General features: G+C 36.1%; 1 protein-coding gene across 4 annotated transcripts in view; it reads right to left on the reverse strand.

The window, feature by feature from the left end:
- TRIP11 (thyroid hormone receptor interactor 11) overlaps positions 1-12796 on the reverse strand; it is a 63550-nt gene that overhangs the window by 50086 nt on the left and 668 nt on the right. Inside the window, exons 2-4 of one of the 4 annotated variants that reach the window (XM_061181185.1) lie at positions 8845-8903; positions 3822-3932; positions 246-524 (exon numbers count right to left, since the gene is read on the reverse strand). In XM_061181185.1, coding sequence (XP_061037168.1) covers positions 246-524; positions 3822-3932; positions 8845-8903 — 449 coding nt within the window. Of the gene's footprint in view, positions 1-245; positions 525-3821; positions 3933-8844; positions 8907-12796 lie in introns of all 4 variants that reach the window. The other 3 variants (XM_061181184.1, XM_061181187.1, XM_061181186.1) reach the window with 3 other exon arrangements.

The raw sequence follows: 12796 nt of genomic DNA on the forward strand, positions 1-12796 counted from the left end.
TTAAAGCATGGTTCTCTTGCTTTAAATTTTTTGGAAATTTCTTCCAAATATTGTACAGAAGGGGAAACTGAGGCTGAGAGAGAAAGATGACCTGACTAAAACCACTTAAAAAGTCACTGGCTGAATCAGAATACAGGTTTCTGATTTCCTAGTCCAGGGTTCTTTCTGATACCAAAACTTCTACACATAGCATCATTACTTTTACTCACTCACAGTTTTCAAAAACTCATGAAAATTCTACCTACCTGAGCAATATGCCTCCAATGGCCAACTTCAGACTCAAGTCTTGAGACTTCATTTGACAATCTGTTTATTTCTCGTTGTGATGAAATGATGTCACCAAAATCCATGTCATCATCGTGGAAAGCTGAAGCATGATGACTTAAACCATAACCGAATGAAGGAGATGCAGTGGTTGCTGGTACACCACCAGCTCCTGAAATCACTGACTGAGCAGCTGACTGCAGCTTCAGCAACTGATCCTGCAGCGCAATCTGTCTTGCTTTAAGATGGCTGATTTCTACCTATATTTATAATCCATATTTTAGAGAAGGTACTTCAAAATAACCATATTGACCCTTTTATACATTCATAATGTTAAAAGCTATAATAGTTTAAGATGACCCAACGACAGTACTCTATCAACTGAAACCAAGTTGTCTATTAACACCCCAACATAACATTTTTATTTCAAAACCATGATTACCATACAGCATAGATAATGTTCCGATTAATATGAGCAACAGAATTCCACTCATACATTAACTAAAGCAATAAAATCCTCAGTTAAACATCAGTTTACCATCTTCTATATATCAGGTAGTATAGTATATGCAGTTTCTTAGGGTTCTGTTTGTGATTATCAAGCCTCAAGAGATGAGAAAATAAAAGCTGCAACAGTCTATGCACTGGTAAGTGTCCTTAGAACACCTGTTGGAAGAGTCTTTTGTAACTGATTATGTATGGCTGGATTTAGGCTTAAAATGCACCATGAATCAGGTAACTTTGTACTGGTCTACACAACACAGCTGGAAGAAAGCTTTGATTTATTAATCCGATCTTCACAGTAAGCCTGTAATTAATAGCCCATTAGCCTTAGAAAGAAATCATGCACTGAAAGAGGCCTTGGCTTTAGCCTTGGCAAAGAAAGGCCAGTGAAAATCTGACTCTACTCAGGGAGACAACAGTATAAAAACCGTGAAACCCCAAGTGGAGTTTTGACTGAAGGCTTGCAATACCAAGTCAATGTCCAAAAGAAGTTATAAAAATAGGACTTACCATAATGCCACATCCATTCCAAGTAAGAGATTACTCAAAACATAAAAGCAAGCTAGAGAAAACTGAAATAAGCTTTCTGTAAAATACTCAAGCTAGTCCAAAAGACAACCTGCCACAACGGAGGAAAATTTGATACTGAGGAGACAGTCAGCAAGTAACAGTATTTCTAATGTCAAGCAATTAGACAAACAAAAACCAAATACAATTATGTTAAATGTCAGAGTAAACAGACATTTTTTTGTATCAGAGCCCCTTTTCTAATGGAGATTTATAATAATGTACAAATTTTATTTTCCCATAAATGATATGAGGCAAATTGCATCTTTGGGCAATGTGAACATCACAACAAGGGCAACAAATAGATTCAGAAAATAGCAGATCTAAAGTATATATTATCTTTCATTCTAGTAAAAAGTACTGAAATCAACAATTCTTTTCAAATGTAGCTATAATGCAAAGAAAGTTCTCATTATACAACAGACATTTACATCAAGTTGTAGAGTTAAAAAGTACAAACTCTACTAACAAAGACGTATTCCTAAACTTGAATTCTTAATTTGCCCTCTAATATCCATAGTTAAGTAGAAAATAAAATGCCAGATTATTCCACAGCAATTTTTTCAACTAGGATATAAGCATCAGAATCAGCTATGGGGTTTTTGAAAAATACCAATAACAGAGCCCCTTCCCAGTACACTAAATCAGAATCTCCTAGAGGACCTAACAATGTGTATTTTTTATGATTCAGCTGTAAACCCCTGGGTGATTCAGCTACTGCTCTATTGGAGTATCTGTAAATCAGTGCTGCTCAAAGTGTGGTCTGTGGACCAATGCCACGAATGTTTGCTACCAGTCCGTGACAAGATAAGTAAAGAAACTAAAAGAGTAAGGCTTAAAGACTTTTAAAGCAAGTTGACAGGGGCTTCCCAGGTGGCGCAGTGGTTAAGAATCCGCCTGCCAAGGCAGGAGACATGGGTTCGAGCCCTGTGAGCCACAACTACTGAAGCCCGCGCACCTAGAGCCCATACTCCCAACAAGAGAAGCCACCGCAATGAGAAGCTCGCGCACCTCAACAAAGAGTAGCCCCCGCTCGCCGCAACCAGAGAAAAGCCCGCGCACAGCAACGAAGACCCAACGCAGCCAAAAATAAAGTAAACAAATAAATAAATTAAAAAAAAAATAAAGCAAGTTGACAGAGTAATTTTACATCTTCTGAATCCTTACCCAAAAAAAAAAAAAGTGGGCTTTTAACTTTAATTTGAACTTGTAACTTTGCTTTTTTACATTCATTTTATTTTTGTAGTAATTCATTTTTATTGTATTTTATGAAATCAATTCCAGATTGGAAATTTAAGTTCTTCTTTAAATGTTTATATTTATTTTCAGTGTGGTTTACTTTTATTTTTCATCTTAGTATGTCACTAAAAGAACTTGAAATCAATGCATCTAAATTTTAAAAACCCAAATATAAAGTGATGGTAGAAATGAACATTTAATCAACAAACTGACGAACACCCCAGTGATCTGCATAATTAAACAAGAAATTCTGTGGCTCAATTCCACAGAATCATTTACTGAATTCCACTTACATACTAAACACTAAAGAGAATTCAACGACAGAATGAAACATTAGGGACATAGTCTATTATTTTAAGGATTTGTAGTAACATTGGTTAAATTATATAATATTATCAAAACTGCAAAGGAGGGCTTCCCTGGTGGCGCAGTGGTTAAGAATCTGCCTGCCAATGCAGGGGACACGGGTTCGAGCCCTGGTCTGGGAAGATCCCACATGCCACAGAGCAACTAAGCCCGTGAGCCACAACTACTGAGCCTGCGCGTCTGGAGCCTGTGCTCCGCAACGGGAGAGGCCGCGAGAGTGAGAGGCCCGCGCACCGCAATGAAGAGTGGCCCCCGCTCGCTGCAACTGGAGAAAGCCCTCGCACAGAAACGAAGACCCAACACAGCCAAAACTTAATTAATTAATTAATTAATTATTTTTAAAAAACTGCAAAGGAAAGATAAGTTACCTCCAAAATAACCATTTCTATCAAACTAAAGGGGGAAAAAATTATAGAACAGTATAAGTCAACTATAAAATACCTAATATTCTGTTTTTCCATGGAAAATCAAGTAAACACTAATAAGCATATGTTAACACTTGTAGTTAAAATCATTTTTTAAAAAAGAAATGTTATTAACAATCACAATGATTTAAAACAAATTTTGGTAAATAGATGAGAAATAAGTTTCATAAAATCAGAAATTATAAGCAACAAATGCCTGAAGATATTGTACACTAAGACTTTTCTTCTTTTGGAAAGTAGAAATTAAACTCCACAAAGGTTAGTTTATGTAATATAAACGTAAAAGCTTACAGAGTTCTTGTTAAATTAGTGATATCATACTGAGTTGGAAATTACTAACTTCAACACCCTTTTGATATTTTCATGGATCTAAACAGAGCTTGATTTATAACTTTTAGAAACCATCCTAAATACATTACAATGAAGTAAATATGAAGTAACTGTAATAACCTTTACCTCTTTCTGTTGCAGTTGATTTCGATAACTCATAGACTGCTGCTTTATTTGAAGCTCTGATGCTTCATGCTTCTCTTCCAGATCAGTACAAAGTTTTTTGAGTCTCTCATTCTAGAAGCAAAGAAAAAAGTGTTTTCAACAAAAAGACTAAAAGTAAAACATGATAGTAACAGTTATGTGCAGGGCATTATGAAAAACATATTGCTTCATGCACAAAAAAGATGTACTATAGTAGGTCTCAGAATTCTGACCTTTAAACCACAATTTCAATTAAAGTTACAAGTGCAATAAGCATGTTTATAGAGATTATGCATAATTCTGAACCAAAGTTTTTTAAAAATCTTGCTCAGTTTGATTTTCTGCTAAGAAAAACTCACTGATCAGTGTTTCCCCCATCTTTGTACACCCAGTGTCTAGCATACAGTTGGCAATAAATGTCTGGTAAATGAATGACCTAGATTACATGTTTAAACTTTTGTTTTCTCCCTGAACAGTAGAAGTTTTTTAAAGAGACCTTTTTTAAAAAAGACTTATGGCTGAAGTATAGGTAGGAGGCCAAAACCTGACATTACTTGTCTGATTGAACCCTAGGCTCCTGAGTGAGGCACCTCTGAAAAATCCATTTTAAAAACCACTACTAGAACTCAGTTTGGAAAACCACAGTTAGAAGTACAAAAAATACTCTAAATATAATTCAATGAATCTAGACATCACAGTCTTTTGTTTTAAGATGTTGGAAAATATGAAAAAAATTACTTAAATTTTATGTACCTAAGTATTAAATTATGTTAACCTAATATCATCCTTTGACATCTGAATGAATAAGGGTATAATGGAGCAAGAGAAACGGACACTAAAACTTTCTGCAAAAAGGAATTTACAAATTATTACAGATAATAATGTACTAAGAATTCTACTAATGTATCTGCAAGCAGAGTTTAACAATGATAACTGAGAATAAGGAGATTCATGGCGGGAAAGAAAGCTCCCACTAGAAGGTGAAGACTTTTTCACTTGGAGGATGTCATCTGTTTTCTTCTTAGATTCTAGGAATTTCTTACATCAACAGATATGAAAATTATGATCCAGGGAGATTAAATGAATTCCCAGAGAAAATCAATGGTGTAAAATAAAGGAAAAATTATCACACACACAAACCCTAGTTTGGGAGTCTATCTCCAGAAATCTAACAGACCTTGGTTATCTTGCAGAAATATGAATAAGAAACAGGACCAATGGTCACACAGCTAATTACCTTCTACTCTACTGGCTGCTTTTGCACGATTTTCTGTGAGCTGTTCACATGAAAATACCATACATAACTGAGGCAAGAGAATATACTAAAGTCAAAACCTAGTAATAAAGTCCACTCTAGGCTTTTTCACATAAAAATACCTAAGGCTATTTGTTTAACTCTGATGAATAACTAGAACTGGAAAACTTTCAATTTGGCCAATAACTAATTGGTTGTCTTTCCTCATCTCCCTAGCCATGTAAGAGTCAGAAAGGTTGATAACGCATATGAAGGACAGATTCTCTTCATGTGGCTGACCCAAAACATGCCAGGAGTTGTCCGTGGTCATATTTTCTATTATATGAAATATGAAGCAGAGGGGGCTGGTCTGAAAGGAAAAAAGAATAAACACACACAAAGAACAGAGAGGAATAAAAATGAGAGAGATGGATTCCTGATGGCATCCAGTTCCGGTTGAAGCCCTTTCCTAAAGACTGGCTAAAATTTATGCCCCTGGATTCCATGAGACACTCATATCCTTAAATTATTCCACTGTGCTTAACCCTTCTTATATCATCAAGGTCTACTGGAACCAATTTTAGTTTGTGAGTTTCTTTTTTGAGTAATATTAAGGACTGATATTTAAAACATTTACTCTTTCTCAGTAGTCTTCCAACAAACAAAGAGAAAATACACTTTAAAAAAAAAAAAAAGATTAAAACTCATTCTATCTTGCAATTACCATAAGGGTACATTGGGCCCTTTTACAATATAAATCTAAGAATAATCATGAGGTCACAATGATCTTGTTTTTTCTGTATCTTGAAACGTTTTGCTATTTTATCATCCTAAGAATTAATCATTAATCATCAATTATTTACAACTATGTTAAAAAAAGACGTAAGAAAACAGAAGAACTGATGGAATCACCTAGAAGAATGATGCAACAGTGAAATAACCAGTTTTCTGACTGCATTACCCAAAGTACTGCATCATCTTTTAAAAAGGAAAAAGCCAATCTGGAGACACCATCTTTGCAGTGGTTTTTTTGTTTGTTTGTTTTTGGAGGAGTTTTTTTTTTTTTCCACTTTCATTGAACACAATTGGAAATTCAGAATTTTCACTTTCCAACGGAGAAGAAAACTGACAGAGGAAAATATTCCACAATTAGACAACTGAGAAGATAAATGCAAAGAGACAGAAAACAGCACTCTAGAGTCTAATGGTTATGGTGAAAATGAATGTAGAAGCAAAATCTCAGACAAGTCTTCGAATAACAAGTCTACTGAATAACAATATCCTAGATGAATTTCTCAAACTCAAGAACTGAGGAGTGAACAACATATTTCTAAGAACAAAAAGGAAATATGGTGTTCTCATGAAGTTAGTCATTCCATAAGAAAAGATTTTATCTCACAATATTTTGTGACAAAAACCTGAACCATTCATGCCACTTTACTAAATGGATATGTAACAGTATTCTTTCATTATGTATGATATTTGTACACCAGCATTTACTTGATACAGTCCCTACATGGACAAATGCTGAAGGCAGGTGTATACACAGGTGACTAGGAGGAAACAGATGACATAAAAATGAAAAAACTCAGTGGATTGATCACTCTAATTGGTATTTATAAATCTAAGAATAAAAATGCTTTGTAATTATGGAGCAAACAGCCACGCCTTTAACAAAATCATAAGCCGTCAAAGTTTTCGTAAGTATTGGTTTTAATGACACAAGTCAGGAAGAAAAACCAGAAGTAATAATAGGTTAAAATCTATTGGAGACGTAATTGAAATCTGGAATCAGTATTTACAAGGTAAGATACATTCCAGTTCACAAAAAGAGTTAATAAGCAGTTAACTGCATTCAAAGAACATTGCCTATTTTGAGCATATATGCTTTCAAAAGCAGAAACACATGGAATAAAAATCTGAATTTGCTATATATAAGTTCTTATTAAAATTTCTAATAAAGTTTTTCACTATCACTTTATTCTTCTGTAAATTTTTTATAAAATAACTTAAAACAAAAAAATTAAAAGCACATTGGATCGAGATGGTAAATGTGAAGACTTTTTCTTGGCACAGATGGTTAAATTGGCTTAGATTGGTTGCCATTAGTTGCAACTGAGGAAACTTAACTAATTAAGTCAATTTCAAATATTAACATCTGTAAGCAAATCTAATTTCCTCTAGAAAACATACTGCCCTCTGTCTATACTAAAACTTTCTAAATAAATAGAATTTTCTATTGTAATTTCCTAGTGGTTTCAATCATATGTTCACTTTCTCTTATTGCAGTCACATAAGGCATTACCTTTATGAAGTGCTGATGTGCTGATAGAAGGCAAGAATCATGTATAGTCAAAGTCACCTTAGAAAATAAAGTCCTTGGGAAGTCCAAGTTTGTTCGGGAACCCAAACAAACTTTTTGGCCAACCCAGTATTTGAGTAGCTAACGGTACTCTGAATAAGCACCAAACAAGGAAGTTGGCTTTCATTTGGGGATGTGTTATACCAAAAATAAATATTTTTGAACACTAGAACCATACTGGCCACAGTCCAAACATAAAATTAGGAGAGAGACAGAGTTGAAATCAACAGAGGGACAGAAGATTTCTATCTCCCTTCTCAACCTCAATACAGAGCAGTCATTCATTAAGCAGGTTAACCCCATTTGCTTCCCCCCACCCCCAGATGTATACTGGCAAATTTAGCTTAATTAATACCATTACACACATCTCTGCCATCTAATTCTCCGGGGTGGGCCCATCCTGAGTGCTTCCTCAAGGATTTCTTTAGGGACTATAGGGACTACTTCCTATCTCAGCCTTACAAAGAAAGAAGCTATTACATTCATCTGTCACTGAAGCATCTACTAATTAGGTAATTACAGCTAAGGTCTCTTAAGCGCCACCAAATTGCCATCTTCTATTGAGGCAGAATACTTCAATAGTCCCTCTTGAGAGATCCCTCTACTTTCAAATTCCACAATCTGACCTTGATAATCTAGACCAGAGCTCAGTAATGCTTGTTGTCAGAAAGTATTTTCTTATATTTAAATTCCATTTTCTCTTTTATGGGCTTAGCAAGGGAAAACATGCTTACCACAGTCCTCTAAGAATACTGTTTGCTGAAATACTATTAAGTGTTCCCTCGCTGTTCTTATCCAAAGGCTAAATAGTTGGGTGTCTTTAGTACTTTACAACAGATCCCACTTTAAAACCTTTCATTTTCTTTACGGCTTTCCTTTGAACCCTTTCCACGTTTTCCTCATCCCTATTAAGTAAAATGTCCAGAGCTAGTTACCACGAGGCACTGACTAATAATGAAAAAAATGGTAAAATTAATTTGCTATTCCTATATTCTACATTCTCTGTATACAAATATCACACTTTTTTAATGTTAGGGGATTAAAAAGCTCTAGATTAAACGGAATTGCATTCTTCACATTATACTTAAATAAATGTACTACTGCAGTTTAGCATACTAATAAAACATAGTAAATCCTTGATAATGATAAACTGTTGCCAATGTTATTTTCTAAATTTGGCAGATTTCCTTCTTCCAGCATTCAGAAGCAGCGGTGGGAATATTTAATAGCAAAGTGCAGTAACATGTAAATATATTCTTCATCAAAGGAAGATGACAGGGCTTAAAAAAAAAAACTAAGATAAAGGGAAAGAGAGAAAAAGTGCATTAAAAAGAGAGGACTGAAATAAAGTATGAATAACTTTCATGGCTTCAAAAAAGAAAAAAATCTAAATCTTTACGTTTCCTTACCTCTGATCTTAAGATTGTATGAATGGCTTCAACTTCCTTTCTCCTAGCATTAGGTAATTCTGCTACAAAAGAAACAGCATATACTGAATATATATTCAGTCAACACCATGTGAAGTAAACAGGCATTTTAAGGAAAGTATATTTCACTGAGCTTTAAACAGAATGGTATGCTGATCTGAGAACAAATTCAGAAGACAAACATCACTCGATTGTTATCACAACTTTCTATTGTCACAAATGTTCTTTATTGTCATGTAAATCATTCTTTGCCTATCTTCTATACCCTAGAGCATCTACCTTTACCCATTGGAAGTGTTCATTAAAATTTTGTTATGGGGCTTCCCTGGCGGGGCAGTGGTTTAAGAATCCGCCTGCCAATGCAGGGGACACGGGTTCGAGCCCCGGTCTGGGAAGATCCCACATGCCGCGGAGCAACTAAGCCCGTGTGCCACAACTACTGAGCCTGCGCCCTAGAGCTCGCGAGCCACAACTATTGAACCCGCTCTCCACAACAAGAGAAGCCACCGCAATGAGAAGCCGGCGCTCACCGCAACTAGAGAAAGCCAGCACACAGCAACGAAGACCCAAAGCAGCCAAAAATAAAATTTTTTAAAAAATTGTTATGGAAAATTAATCTCTCTCTGTTGGCTTAGTATAAACTTTGATGAAACTTACGCAGCTGGGGTTTTAAGGGCATATTTCATTTCTTTTTTCTTTTTTCTTGGTTTGGCCGTGCTGTGTACCTTGTGGGATCTTAGTTCCCCGACCAGGGATTGAACCCAGGCCCTCGGCAATGAAAGCGCCAAGTCCTAACCACTGGACAGCCAGGGAATTCCCAAGGACGTATTTCTCTTATGAAACTGGGGTTTAGAGGGCCTTATTTCTAATTTTTTCTGCTCCCAATACTACCAAAAAATTAATGACCTACAAACAAAGAATAAAAATGCAGCAAAAGAACACTTATTTCAAGTAACGTGGACACAAGTTATTTAAAATGGGAATGAGCTCAGTCTTGTTTTGTACATTTTCATTTAGAAGGAAAGTCAGAGGCCCACAGTACCAAAATGGCACAGCTGATGCTGCCAGATAATCATCATCCAGAGTTAGATTCTTTTCTAAGTATTAGTATTTTTCATTACTCACAGCCCTTTAATACTATAAAAATAACTTCTCTGAATTAGTTTAAATCAAAAGAAAATACAAGTGGCATCCGATAAATAATAGTGACAAACCCACTCTTCCTGTTTTGAAAATCACCAGGTGGGGATGCTTGGGTGGTTGTTTATACATCTTGCTTGAAACTCTGACAGGATTGTCTAACTGCTATTCAGAAGAGAACATATTATAATCTAATCTGTTTAGGAAGGTCATTGTTAGAAGCAGCAACTGTTTCAAAGAGGGATTTAAAAAAAAAAAAGTCATGAAGACTTTTCCCCAGAGCCGCCCCCACAAAATCCTGGTCTTTTTAAGAATAAAGGGGAGATGTTATGCAGACCAAAAAAGTTTTCCTCAGTGAGGGAAAACAAAAATAACAACTATCATTTATTGATGGTTACTATTTGTTAGGCACAGTGCTACGCATTTTACACTCATGATTTCATTTAATCCTCCCAACTTCATGATAGGTATAATTATCCCTATTTAACAGATAAGAACACTCTGCTTTTTAAAGGTTAAGTATTTAATAATTTGCCAAAGATCCCACAATTTGTAACACATGGAAGTGGAATTTCAATCCATGTCTGATTTAAAAGCCCAAGCTCCTAAATCAATATAGTGTTTGGTAAAATAGCAACTTTCTGATATTGTAAAGATGGGTAATTTTCAAGTTGTATCAACAGTGCTATTTTGGAACTGTTCTTGTTCACTGCTGGCACAGGGTAGACACTCAATAAATACTTGTTGAATGAATAAATGAACTGCACTCTGACCCTATTTTTAAATGAGTCACAAAATCAATAAATTGGGTGTTAAGCAAGTCCTATTTTGATGCAAAGGGAAAACAATAAAAGCAGATTTTTAATCACTCAGCAAATTTTTTATTGAGCATCTACTATGTACCAAGGAAGGGACCACATACTGGTAATATAAGGATAAATAAAATAGAGCTGTCAGAGAGAGATCCACAAAGTTCTGTTAGACACAACTCAACCTGCCATGGAGTCAGAATGGTTTCACCAGGTACCTGACATGTGAGCAGGGTCATACAGGAAAAATTGTTTTCCAGGCAAAGGAGGGTAGTGGAGGAAGTAGAAAGGAAGGGCTTTCCATGCAAAGGCCTGGAGCTGTGTAGGTACCTCACAATGTTGCCTGTGCAGAAGCTCTGGGTGTAAGCATGCTTGTGTATATGAATGTGCATATATGTGGCTGTTGGGAGAGAACAAGAGGCAAGACTGGAAGAGGTAGGTTGAACCCGGATAGGATAGGTTTCTGGTCTTCCAAAATTAAGAGGCTTGGATTTTATCCTGTAAGTAACAGAGTCAAGAGATTTTAAAGCACATTTGTTTTTAGAAAAGTAATTGGCAACACAACAGGAAATGGAGTAAAGTAAGGAGAAACAAGTGACAGCACATGAAAGAAATAGTGTGTGGGAGAGATAATGGGGATCTGAACTAAGGAAGTAGGAATAATAAGGAAAGGACAAACACAAACAATTCAGGCACAGGATGAACAAGATTTGGTGACTAACTGGAAGTTGGAGAAAAAAAAGAAAGAGGCAAAACAAAGTGACAAAGATTTCTAAGTTTAGGAGAATGGGTAGATGGTGAAACCATTAAAATTGAGAATACAGGAGCACATTTGGTGGGAAGAACAAACTGAATTCTACCTTAAGCCTGCAGGACATCCAAGTTGGAGGCGGGGTGCCTATTTTCTGGCTTAGGGTCAAAGGAATAGTCAACTGTTTTCCCCTATCTAGGAAACAAGGAGAGACTAGGCACTTCCCATGTTATCTAGCCCTTCTCTGCTTCTGACTGCCCTCAGGGTCACATGACCCTTTCCTGAACACAGGAAGAATCCCTTTAACTCCCATCCCCAACCTGTCCCACCTGATGTACCCCCAAGCAGTTAAATGGATTTCGGCAGCTCCCCAATCTTCCTCCCTTCTAAATAGACCCCACAGAAATTCTAAATATAGATACTATTTTTCTAAATCAAACCATCTTTCTCTATTTCAACCAAATAAACACGAAGACTCAGTTAAATCAGTATTAAAAAATTAAACCAGAATTCTAATTTATTTACAACAAACAAAACTACCAAAGAAACTGCTCTCATCCAAAAGACCACCCATTATCTCTCTGGAGGCAGACCCAGATTGAAATTTAAAAAGTCTTTTGATCTAAATACTACTTGCTGAAAGAAATACCAAGAAATCAAAGGGGTAACTAACTTAATCAACGATTACCATGTAACTCTGGGTCACTATTCATTAGTAAAACAAAATGAGGACTTCAAAAATGAGTGAAGGTTGCTAAGGGTACCCAAAGAACAGGGTTATCTTGCTTGTTCTACTGTAGAAATATGGGGGGGGGGGAGGCAGTGGGCAATTAGGCACAAAAGTACACTTTCAGCTGGAACGCTGTAATGTGTCACCAGAATAAGCAAAACTATAAAATAATAGGAAAACAATACCCATGTTTCACTAACAATATATTCAAGTGAGAAAGGGTAAGAGTCACTAAATATCTTAATTATGAGTTACTTCAATTGTTAACGAAAATCGAAGAAAACCCCAAAAAAGTGACGTGTCATACACAAATAATTTTTTAAACGGTGTCAGTATAAAGGAAGAGGATCAAAATCAGTTCCGCCCCCAAGTTAAGGGCAAAGGAAGAGGTGGGCGTGGATGAACCAAACAAAAATACTCTACGCGACGTAGGGGCAGTTCCACTCTGCTCTGAGCTATCCTGGGTACTCAAAGGAGAAGAACCAGAACTCTTCCCCCACCCCC

The sequence above is a fragment of the Eubalaena glacialis genome, chromosome 2 (assembly GCF_028564815.1).
Source record: "Eubalaena glacialis isolate mEubGla1 chromosome 2, mEubGla1.1.hap2.+ XY, whole genome shotgun sequence".
NCBI classification, from domain to species: Eukaryota; Metazoa; Chordata; class Mammalia; order Artiodactyla; family Balaenidae; genus Eubalaena; species Eubalaena glacialis.